At 35.8% G+C, this 12,869-nt stretch overlaps 1 protein-coding gene across 1 annotated transcript in view; it reads left to right on the top strand.

Annotated features, from left to right (window-relative positions):
- Positions 1 to 12,869, top strand: part of GABRA1 (gamma-aminobutyric acid type A receptor subunit alpha1) — a 65,617-nt gene that overhangs the window by 19,093 nt on the left and 33,655 nt on the right. The window contains exons 4-6 of the mRNA XM_030328019.1: positions 2,048 to 2,115; positions 9,163 to 9,383; positions 11,633 to 11,715. Of these exons, the coding sequence (XP_030183879.1) occupies positions 2,048 to 2,115; positions 9,163 to 9,383; positions 11,633 to 11,715 (372 nt within the window). The remainder of the gene's footprint in view (positions 1 to 2,047; positions 2,116 to 9,162; positions 9,384 to 11,632; positions 11,716 to 12,869) is intronic.

Here is a 12,869-nt window from a genome sequence, read left to right as displayed (position 1 = left end):
CAAAGAATTAGGATGCAAATATACCCAATTCTATATTATCTGTTGTCTTTCTTTTTGTATTGTTTTCATGACAGTAAGTGCATATTTTGTCATATCAAATAAAGTCCAAGTGATGGTTCCTTTGCTTGAACTAGAAAGGAAAATGCTGAAAGAGAAAGGCCAAAAATGAGCTCAATTAATAAAATAAATTCTAGTTTTTGTGAATAGATAGCATACATTTTTCCTTTTATTATTGTTTTAATTCGAAGTCAGGCCATGACATTCTAATAAAGTATGAGCTCTAGATGGAGTCTTAAGAAATAGCAGATGTTTAGGCTAAGGAAAAGAATTAGTCTAGTAAAAAATACTTTTGGAGGGGCGCCTGAGTGGCTCAGTCGGTTAAGCGTCCGACTTCGGCTCCAGGTCATCATCTCATGGTTCGCGAGTCCAAGCCCTGTGTGGGGCTCTGGGCTGACAGCTCAGAGCCTGGAACCCGCTTCAGATTCTGTGTCTCCTTCTGTCTGCCCCTCCACTGCTTGCAGTCTGTCTCTCGCATTGTCTCAAAATAAATAAACATTTAAAAAAATTAAGAAAAAAATACTTATGGAAAGAGAGTGCAATAAAAAGAAAGAGATGTGTGCACTGGGAAAATAACTGCAGAAGGGGAGAGGATGGGGGCAGGTAGAAGAGGCAAATGATTATTGCAGCTTAGACATTGCTGATGGCTGTGAAGGAACAGTGAAGGACAAGTGAAACACTTGCTGTAGAGTGTTAACACTGATGTTGGAAATAAGTTCTAAATACATACCTCTATTTTCTTTGTCTCAAACTATGTCCTCCATTTTGAAGTTTTTAAAGGGTAAATCCCAGATAATTCTTACATCAAGGGGTTCATTTAAGCATTTTGGAGCCACTGAAATTGTTAGCCAAAAAAAAAAAAAAAAAAGCATAGAAAGGAAAAAAAAAAGAAATATTGGATTGGTTGTTGAAGGGATTATCTGTACCTCCAACTTAGATTATAATTTGTGGTACACATTATGTGTAGTATATAATAAGACCTTCTTGAGAGAAATTTATACTGAAAGTATTTACTGTTTGCAAGTGACTTGCTCAAAGATAAAATTCTTGATTTTCAAAAGAATTCATTATTGCATATATCAGATCACCTTCTTAATGTCCTACCTTTGAGATACAAATATCCTGATAAATAAAATGAATAGCTTAAGATACTGGGCCATTAGTTCTCAGAGCTACAGTTGAAAATGACAAAGCCACCTTTTTCATTCTCACCTCAAACAAATTGTGTCCTTATATGAAAGCAACATTTTTCAATTTTTGGGGGGAGGGGGTACTATTTCCTTCAAAATGTCTGTGTTGAGTTGTCACCTAACTACAATAAATATGTTTTGTTGGTTGATATATATGCCTCAGAGATTAGTAAATTAAAACCACATTGAACTTGAAATGGAATCTATTAAAGGAACTTTTTCTGTGCCAATATATGTCCTTCTTATCCTCAAAATTGAAAATATTTGTATAGGTTGTCAGAGTTTTCCCAGGGAGTAATTTGGATAGTTCAGTTATGATTTAGTGCCAGCAAGCAGTCATTTGTAAAACATACAAAAAGTCCTTAAAGAGTTAATAAAGCTTGCTTCAGTATACTATATACTGCCCAAGAGTATCCTAAATACCTGGAGGATCTGGTGAGCTCTGTAAGAATGTTTAAGCTGAAATCATACCCATATGCTAATGTTGTTATGACAATGTGAAATGGCTTGGTATCATTTAGGAAAGTGTGTCCATTATTGAAGAATTCATTAAGCAGCCGCTGACTCCTCCATGGAGTCTGCCTCCCAAAGTGGCATATTTGGGCTGCATTCTCCATTGAAAAATATTAACTGTGAAATTTCATGTGTAAGCAGCAAATTATCAGGACTACACAGTGGACCAATTTTAGAAATAGCTAATCAAAGCCAATAAATTTCCCATTTGGGTGTGAGTATGTGGTGGTGAGATCTAATAAGGACTATTGATGGACATTCACTGTCCTAATTTCCTGCTTCATCAGAGCGTGTAACTGAAGTGAAGACTGACATCTTCGTCACCAGTTTCGGCCCTGTTTCAGACCATGATATGGTAAGTGACACTACATTTTTGGTTTTCTTGGTATATTTTCTAAATTTAACTTTGGAAAGAAAAGTACAGACCAAGTATGTCGAAAATAACTTCAAATAGCTTGGCTGTATCTTTGTGTCTTTCCATAAGTGTAATATGTAATATATACTTACATATAATGTATAATATTAGCATAATAGGAATATATTAGACAGAGAAATAGTTAAAATAAAACACACTGGAGGGAAATGTTTAGCTTCACTGCAAAAGACATTCATTAAATTATTACCAAGAAGGAAAATAAAACTAATACATACCTGTTCTTTCTTTTCCCAACCCAATAAATTAACATGGATATCTCTTCTGTCTGATGGGAATTGGTAAATCAGTAGAGCTCTCAGGATGTTATGTAATATTTGTGAACTATAGAAGCCAAAAAAATCATAAAGAAGTCATGAAGACATATTGTTATGAATTTTTCAAAGATCTATTTGTTGAATATCATTTTTGAAATGCCTTTTTGTTGACACCATCTTTACATAAAAGTCCTCTCATTTCAGAGTAGTTCAGATGATTCAGAATAAAAATTACAGAAAGTATCAATTTAGACCAGCATTTCCCAAAGTGTGGAAGCTCACAGTTTGGCAGGGTAAAAGCTCTGATAAATCCCGAGGTAAGGAAACGTGTTTAACTACATTTAAGCTAGTGTTTTTCCAGTCATATTTGCCTAAAACCTTTTATATGATACCTGTTGACATTCTGTGGACCTAGTACTCTGTGAGTCAAACACTGGGGAGTGCTGGCTCAGGATAATTACATATGTTAGATCTTAACACAGGTTAAGAAATGTACCAACTATGGCAATTAGAGTCAGCAGAACATAAGATAGACAGCAGAGTAGTAGATAAGAATACAGATTTCTGAACCAGAACGCTGCCTGGGTTTATAATTCCAGCTTCTGCACTTATATTTTATATTGTTGTATTCTTGGAAGTTCCTTAATATCTCTTTGCCTCAGTTTCTTTACATGTAAGATGGGAGTAATGATAATACCTCATGGGGTTATCACAAATATTAAATGAATTCATACATGACAAGCACTTAAAAAAATCTTGCCTATAGGAAGCACTCAACAAATGTCAGCCATTACTACTATGCAAGAAATAGAGATATAAAAGTATCCACAATTGTGGATTTATTCCTTTGGCAACTTATTACAGTGGTTGGTTTGTAGACTACTTTATTGAAATGTTGTGTTCTACATAGTTTTTGCTAAACTGATCACTCTCTGAGAACGTCTTGTGATTCTCCCATGTTGGAATTCTGTCTTACAACACTATTCTCTTATGCTACTACTCTAATTAAGAACATTTAAAAGATCCCAGTCAGATTTAAGGTCAGATTTAAACTTCTCTGCCTGTATTTCATACAGTCCATAGATGATGCTACTACTCATCCTCTCTTGTTCCTAATGTTGACTATTTTAGTTATTTGCTTACATACTACTTTCTGTGAGGCAACACCACTTGGGGGTGAGCAAACTTGCCTAGGATTCAGGCTGGCTGAATTCAAATCTTACCACTACCAATATAACCTGGGTAAGTGAGTAAGCCTCAAAGTACTAAAATGGATATACTATTGTAATTGCCCATCCTTATAAGATAGTTAGGAATTTTAAATGACCTATATAAAGTGTTCATAGACAGTGCTCAATAAATAATAGTTACTATTTTTGCCGCTGAACTCCTTATCATGCCATGTACCCTTCATGGAAATTCCCTCTATTTTGTACCCATCTAAATCCTATGTTTCTATAAAGGCCCAAATCAAAACCTAAAAGATTAATGAAAACTTTTTTTTACCAATCCAATAATGGATTAAGTTTCCCTTTCTGCATTATAGTCACATTTACTGATGGTAAAATAACAACTTAGCTCTTGGTCTCATTTATAACAATACTTTGTAAAGTTATTTCTCTTATATAAATGTCTTATTTTCTTCAAGTGATGCCAAGAAATATAAAGACACATTTGTTTCATATCCCTCACAGTATCAGTGCATCACTGGGCTGCAGTATGTGTTGACTTACTACTTATTTAGTGATAGGTTTAGGAGTCTATATTGTCTTTACAAAAATACAGTCTTATGGGACTCAATAAATAATGCCCTCTCTCCTATGTGACTTCTGAGCCTTTTTAGAAATAAGGTAATAGAGTAAGGGGTTTGGAAAATGAGAATATCATCTTTATTACTAATGATGGTGGTACTGCAGGAGTGGCTTATAACTGCAGAAAAGTAGGTTTGCAGAGAGTAAACATCAGAATCAGCTAGATTACCACCTAGTTAACAGGCAACACTTTGGCCTCCCTCTGTTAAGGCATAGACTGTCTATGTAAAACTTCTAGCATAGAGAAACAGCCGAATTTATGAGTCTTATGGACAGCACAGAGCAGGAAGAGGCTGAGATAGACAAGATTGATTTCTCCTTCCAAATTCACCCATCAAATTAAATTATTCTTCCTCCTCCCCTCCCTAAATAGAAGGGTATGAGGGAATGGGGAGCATTCAGAAGATTTTACACTGCTGAAGCTCTCTTCTCATCAGTGGAAACATTGAGAGGGGATGAAGCATTACAAACATCATACACTAATAATGATATTATTCCTCCTCCTCCTCCTCATTATTATCATTATCATCATCATAATGAAAAATGAATATTCTCTATCTCTGGCATCTTTCATAATGCCTCACATAGAGTAGATGCCCAATAGGAGTTGTTAAGGGACAGTGTTCAAGTAAAGGTATATGCAGTCAAAAACTTCTCTTGAAAATATTTGATATACTTTTGAGTCATCGGTTTAGATTGTGATTTAAGGAACCACAGTTGTTTGTTTGTTTGTTTGTTTGTTTGTCTGTTTTTGTCTTGGACTAAAGGTGCATGCATTAACCCTATGATTATCATGAGTTACTTTTCATACATGGCCTTTGTCATATATCAGATAGGAAGAAGGAACAGAGTGTCTAAGCCAGTTATACTTCTTATTGCCTAAAATTCCAGAACCAGACGATGTTTGAATTGTTCTGTCAAAGGACCAAATTAGTCAGGTCTACAACTGATAATGCTAAGTGGCTAGTGGAAATTATACCTGGCCAATTCATTTGGGAAGATTACTTATTTAAACCACATTATGGGAGGGGCGCCTTGGTGGCTCAGTCAGTTAAGCGTGACTCTTGACTTCGGCTCAGGTCATGATAACACAGTTCGGTTCGTGGGATCGAGCCCTGAACTGGGCTCTGCACTGATAGTGCTGAGCCTACTTGGGATTCTCTCTCTCTCTTCTCTCTCTGCCCCTCTTTTGCTCTCTCTCTTTCAAAATAAGTAAACAAACAAACAAACAAAACTTTAAACCACATTATGGGAGAATTATGCATAAAGAGCAGTAAAGTATGATTTAGAGGCTATTAAAGTTAGAAGGCCAAATGAAAAAGCTATTTTTCAAGACCAGAAAAACTTCATAGTTTTTAAAATAAGAATTACTAAAATATGTAATTAATAATAAACACTATTGAATGTTTATAATATGTGAGGCACCATGCTAACAGTTTTATAGATCATATTTCATCTAGTAACTCATACTGTGTATTTTACCTACGTATTATTATTATTATCCACATTTTCCAGAGGAGGAAAGTGACCTATCTAGGTAGCAACTTGAACTCAGGCTCTGTGTCCCTAGAGACTCTGCCGCTCCCAAGGCATCTGACTTCATCTGGAATAGAAAACAAAATTAGGACAACTCCTTAGCTTTATTTTAAAAACCATTAATTGGCAATCAAACAGCACATTCCCAGGGCACTAGGTTCTGACAGAAATATCTAGGCAGCACAATCACAGAGCCCTGTTTTCCATGGTGCTTAAAATGTACGAAGTCAGAGCACACACAGATGGTAATAGCTGGTGCGAGTGGGAACACTTCCACACAATATTTATTTAGAAGCATATCGGATGTTTTATCCCAGTCTTCAGAATAAGACTCAAATTCTACAGGGACCACTGTATTGAACAGGGTCACTTGGAGAGACTTCACTTGGATGGTGGGGGCTGGAACACTGGACCTTGAACAGATTCTTCACCAGAGCTTCCTCTTTGTTCAGACGGTCTTCTCTAGAGTCTTTTCTTGTGCCTTCTGATTTTTCTTTGCTTAGTTATGACCACCTCACTTTCCTCAGGTTTCCTATCCTGCTACCTGTCCAAACAAATAGCACTTTTTCATTCCCAGTGACATTGAACTCTAGTCTAAATCTGTGTTGATTAGAAACAAACAAAAAAAAAAATTGGGAGACAAATAACTTCTAATGTTTACTGAGAACTTCCTATGTTTCAGACATTCTTGCAAGCTATTCACTTGCGTTAACTCGCTTCTCACAATAGGCCAGTGAAATCAGTATTGCCATGATCCCCACTTTCTAGGTCAAAAACTGGAGTTTAGAAAGCCAAGAAAATGACCTAAAGTCATATATCTGGAAGACAAACAATTCAGTTCTAATTAGCAAGTTTGGAACTTACATCCATAACCATCATGCTATGTATGGGTCTATTTCCTCTCTCTTGTTCCAGCTTCCTGAAGAAAGCTCTGGCCCATCCTGGCCTAATGAACTCTGACCCTGAGGGTTAGGTCATGCCAAGAGCCACCTGCCGCTCCCATGGCAACATTGCAGGGCCTTTCATAGAAAATGAGAAACCAAATATTTACACTCTTGATTAGATGGGTTTTGATCATTATCAAGTGCTTTTATTTCAGTTTTCATTTCTACTTCGAACTGAAGGGAATGTGGGAATCAAAGCTTATCCAGTTAATTTTCTGTGTGTGTGTGCCTGTTTGTGCCACCAGTACGGTATTTGAAGGGAGAATTTCATAAATGAATTTGGGCATTTCAATGTCTGCCATTAGCACAGGTAAGTAAAGCTGGTTGTAAACATGACAAATACGTAAAAAAAGCAATTTGGCAAGTTTTGACATAATTTTTTGGAATCATTGACTTTGGGATAGAGCTTGTTAAAGATTTGATAATAAATACATTTTAAGGTTTTTAAAATATTTAACATTTCATTTTCAAAGATCTCCTTGGAGTGAGTAAACAAGCAAAGTTGTTGGATTCATGGCATCCTTGAAATCTTGATTTACAAGTGACTATTCCCTCTACTGTTTGACAGGGTAAAGTAGTTCAGTTGGACAGAAAATAGAGCTTATGTGGCTGATTCCTGAGTAATAGAAATATCATCATTATCATGTCCCTATCTCATAAGCCTGTCTGTTGTCCAGAGATGAGAACAAACACAGCTCAGGGTAAATCCTTCCATTTGCTTTCAGGGTAAGCACTGCTACTCTGTATCACTTCCCCACATAGCCCATAGGCTCCCTCCCCATTTCTCTCCTCATGGAAAATGCCTTTCCAAGCCCATCGCATTACATGAGTTTCCCTTACAGCATCCAAATCTAAACAGCTTCTCCCTCTGCTAAATTAAAAGATGCTTAACAAATGTTTCTTGGTGAGTAAATTCCTATGTCATGTATCTCAGTACTTTTTCACCTCACACTTCCGGACACAGGAAAACCTAAGCAAAAATCAAGGTATTTTCTCTTGCCCACAAAAATAAACTGGCATTATGTCACACTTCCTTGTTGCTGTCTCAATCAGCATTTAACACTATGCCTGACACACTGTAAACTATGCAGTAATAATTGTTAGCTACTTGATCAGTAAGAGCTCAGCAATGCCAAACATGTGGCTGAAGCATAAACCTTTATTCAGTCTTTACCCAATCTTACTTAAACCCTGAGAAAGAGACAGGTGGTTAAAGTCATGCACAAAATGTCTATACACAGACATTATATATTCTGCATGTTTTAAGATTATATGTATAAGATTAAAAACAACAACAACAACAACAACAACAACAACAACAACAGCTTTCTGATGCATTGAGGTTTAGGGGATTAAGAAAATGTACCATGATGTTTTCAAGTTAGTCTTTCTTCCAGTTTGGAGCAAGCTAAGATTAATGGAGAATGTGGTAATCTTTATTTGAAACCATTAAGTTCAAAATTTAGTATCAGTGTAGCAAGTGCTGCAAGGAAGATGGATATTACCCTTTTCAATTTTAGGAGCTGGTAAGTCACATTGCTTGTTTTCAGATTAGCAGATGTTTGTCTCTGGGTATTGCCATAAGGAATGCTGTGTTTATTCAAATAAATAGATTCCCTGGCTGTGAATGATGATGAGCTTCACACATTTCTCATGTGTCTTGTACACACATAATCTCACAAACACACACTCACACACACCCGCGTATTCTGTATTTTTTTTTTTTTGGCAAAGATCCCAATTAACAGTGAAACAGATTCTTTATCCTCATAATGTTCTTTGTTGTGGAGAATTGAAAGTCTCTGCACATTATATGTGAAAAAGAAAAAAAATTTACTTAGCCAAAAAGGATATGGGATTCTCACACTCTTATTAGAAGCTGGAACAAGAGAGAGGAAAACACAGCCATAGAAGCCACAGTGGATGATTTGAGATTGACTGAGATTTTCAGAAACTATGGAAGCACCGCCCCCACCCCCCCACCCCCACCCCCGCTCCAAATACTATGCTGGGTCTTCACAACTGGAATTAACCTAATTTAAATATTTTCCTCTATGTAGTAAACTCTAACATGAATTTTATTTTTTATGTGTACTGTATTCTGGTTTTTTTGAGTGCTGGTGTGGTGGAGCTGTAGGGAGTAGGACATGATTTTCCTTTCACATATCTCAGGAAATAATCAGTGGAAATTTTCTGACCAAGAAATATTTCAGGCATTTTAGGTGTTTTAAAAAATGATTATGCCAGCCAATGATTCACCTGCCACCAATATGTACAGGCTACCACAAGTTTACTTCTGGAAACATCACCTAGCTCATATTTTGCTTCTAAAGTTACAGAAATTATGCATGGTCTGTGTAAGCTATTTGCATTGCAAAATATAGCTCAGTGTACTCTTTGCCATTTTCCAAAATTACCTAGGAATATACAATAGATGTATTTTTCCGTCAAAGCTGGAAGGATGAAAGATTAAAATTTAAAGGACCCATGACAGTTCTCCGGTTAAATAACCTAATGGCAAGTAAGATCTGGACTCCAGATACCTTTTTTCACAATGGAAAGAAGTCAGTGGCACACAACATGACCATGCCCAACAAACTCCTGAGGATCACAGAGGATGGTACCTTGTTGTATACCATGAGGTAAGGATGACTGTGTTCTGTTTGGGTCTCTTTCTGAACTTCTTTCTCTTCCATATATATGTGATCATGAAGCCAGTGGGCCATGGTAGAGTGTCTCATTTCCTGTCTGCCCTATTCTACAACTTTAATAATTACTCTGTTGTGAGAAATAAATTGACTGAAATATTATGCAAGTATTGAGGTGTTAAGTAAAATGATTAGATAAAATGGGAAAAAATTTATAATGTATACTAAGTGATATATCTCTCCAACATACTCTAATTCAGTATAAGGAAATTCTTCCCCTACTATTAACCCCATATATTCCTGCATCCCAGTAAAGTCTAGATTAAATTTCTAGAAGCTATCTCAAAGTATATATCTGAAAGTTTTTCTACCTAAAAAAAGAGGGGGGGAGGGAATAAAAGGAAGGGGAAAAATTAGGACAGCACAAGGGTCTTAAAAGCTATAGATTCATGTGAAGGTATACATTTAGAAGAATTTATAATGATACTATTATATATATATATATATGTATATATATATATATATATATATATATATTTGTATTTCTGCTTTATAAACATTTCCCTCATTTTGAGATTACTGAAAATCCAGCAGCTGGATACCATTCATTCATTCATGACTGAATGAAGGAAACATGAATCAAAAAAGTTGTGAATATTTTTAAAGAAAAAAATGTTTAGAATACTGCTAATTCATGAGAAATTAAAAATTGTCCAGAACTCATTCTTAAGGGAAGCAGTGATTTCATACCCAAGTGACTTGTTAGAATGTTGTTTTCGTAGATCTGAACAGTACTTGGTAATTCAGACTGTCCAATTATTCCTTTGTCATGAAAAGGTAACGGAGGCAAAATCCTGGACTTGATGGAGTTTGTTTAGCATGGGAATAGAGTGATATTTTGCTTTTGAAGAAAGCTGCCAGAATTCCTACCTTTTTATACAAAAATATCCAAATGGAAAAGAAAGAAAAATAAAATGCTTCAAGAGCCATTTTAGATGTTGGATTCAACTAGTAAATGTATAATAGGACTTAAAGAATGAAAAAAATCTCACAAAAAGAAAAGAAAAGAAAGGAAGAAAATAGAAGATCAGTGGACAGATGTGTTGAGACCTTTCCAGATCATCCAATAGGATCTATTTATAATTGAAACTTGAAATATTCTCCCCTTGTAAAATATCTTGTTTTTGAGCCTAAGTTCAGTATTTATTCCTCCAACTTGGCACTCTTTTAGGGCAGGACTTGCATATCTGATAAGTTTACCAATTAATGATTTCTGATATATTCAGTTTTCTTCATCAATAACTAGACTGTATCTCCCATCTCATAAATTTCTCACCACCTTTGCTAATATGTTATCACTTTCCTTAATAGTTTAATTTTAAAATGTGAGTTTAATCATTAATTTACCCATTTCATATTTGCTTCAGTCAGTATTATAATCACTTAATGAGTTTACTGGCTATAAAGCCATCCTGACCACATTTCTTGAGCTACTTAATAATATGGGTAAATATATTTTATAAAAACCATAAATCCCTTCATAATTCCCACCAAACAAGATCAAACATATTTCAGTGAATTTTTTTCTTTACCCTTTTTCAAACATAAATAGAATTCATATTCTCTGAAGATAGGAACTAAAGAGAAGCACAGCAGAGTCCTGGCTTCCATTAGTCAGTAGATTTGTAAAGAAAATGAAATGGTTAGACTATAGTGAGATCACATGCAAAATCTCAAGGAGACTCTATGTTATTGTCAATCTCACAAAGCCTGCGGACATTTCCTCCTTTACCTACTCCTTTGTTGGTTTATGCATTTGGTGCTTTTTTGGGAAGGAGATGGAAGGAGATAGGGAGAGCTGCACTGAGGAGAGAAAGCATTCTCTTCTCTTCCTCACCACCCATGTCTTCTCCACCAAGTCTTATACCAGCATTTATTTGCTTACATTTAATTTTAGTCTCCAAATATTTGCTGGGTTTAATGGATGAGGTGATGATCCTTGTCTTGGGAAACAGTAACAATTCTTACTCATCATACAAAATCTGGTGTCATCCAGTCATTGTTGTAAATAATTCCTTTTAGATCTTTTGATTAATAGCTCAGAATAGTGCTGCAGTTTGTGTGGGCCTCTCTTGCTTTGTTAATATATTTGCTATAGTTAGTAACACATCATTTGTACTTATCAGAAAGTATCTAATCTATAGGGCTCTTGTTTATTTCTGCTGTTTTCTTTAATTGATAAGGCTGACAGTGAGAGCTGAGTGTCCAATGCATTTAGAGGACTTCCCTATGGATGCCCATGCCTGCCCACTAAAATTTGGAAGCTGTGAGTAAATTTCTTTTAATTTTTCTTTATTCTTATGAGAGACCTACATCTTTAGTAAAGAAAGCTGCGGTTAATAGTGTCTGTTAGAAATGTAAAGAGCATGAAGAAAGTTTAATTAGCTATTTGCTGCAAGTACTTTCTATAAGTAATAATCTTTTATTTCATTTTTAATGTTATTTCAGGAAGACATTATTCCCTATCTCCTCAATGAGAAAGAATGGATTTAATTAATTAGAAAAATTCTACTTTTGTTAAAGTTGTATTAATAAAAAAACAAGAGGAGTATGGATGTTTTTACCCCATATATAATATCTTCCTTCCAATAAATGGAGATCATTATGTTTATTTTGCATCATTGATGACATTTGTTTGACCTTAAGAATATTGCAAATTGTGGGGCACCTGGGTGGCTCAGTTCATTAAGCGTTCGACTTCAGCTTGGGTCATGATCTCACAGTTTGTGAGTTTGAGCCCTGCGTTGGGTTCCGTGCTGACAGTTCAGAGCCTGGAGACTGCTTTGGATTCTGTGTCTCTATGTCTCTGCCCCTCCCCTGCTCTCTCTCTCTCTCTCTCTCTCTCTCTCTCTCTCAAAAATAAACATTAAAAAAATTTTAAAAAGAATATTGCACATTGTTTATCAGATAGAAATATTGGTAGGTGGCAGCAACAGATGGTACTTTTTTCTTAATAATGAAGCCTACACCAAAAAAAATACATTGCCAGAAAAGAACTTACCCTAATCATAGTCTTTAGAAGACTTCTAGGTCTGTTTGGATATACCATGAAATCCATGTGTCTATTAATGCTTTTGGAGGTATCCTAGATACCTTTATGATAATTGTCTGGGCTTCTGCTATTTGAAAATATGCAGGCACACATCAGAGGACCCAAGAGAACCTTGGCCAATGGAGTCAGGTTCTCTGGTCCTCCTTTATCCTTCTGCTTTGAATAGCACACACGCAGAAAGTGAGTGAGACCAGTGTATTCCTGGTTTCCTGCAGGAGAGTTACTTACAAATACTGAGTCAACTGCTGGACTACCTAACCAGCTTTCTGTTCCCACTAGACAGACAGTCTAAGCAACTATTTTGGTGAAGATATGATTCATAGAAAAAAAAAATAGGGGTAGTGTAGGAAGACAGCAAGCAAAGAAAA

This window comes from Lynx canadensis, chromosome A1 (genome assembly GCF_007474595.2).
Source record: "Lynx canadensis isolate LIC74 chromosome A1, mLynCan4.pri.v2, whole genome shotgun sequence".
Classification (NCBI taxonomy): Eukaryota; Metazoa; Chordata; class Mammalia; order Carnivora; family Felidae; genus Lynx; species Lynx canadensis.
This window is presented reverse-complemented; position numbering and strand designations above follow the sequence as displayed.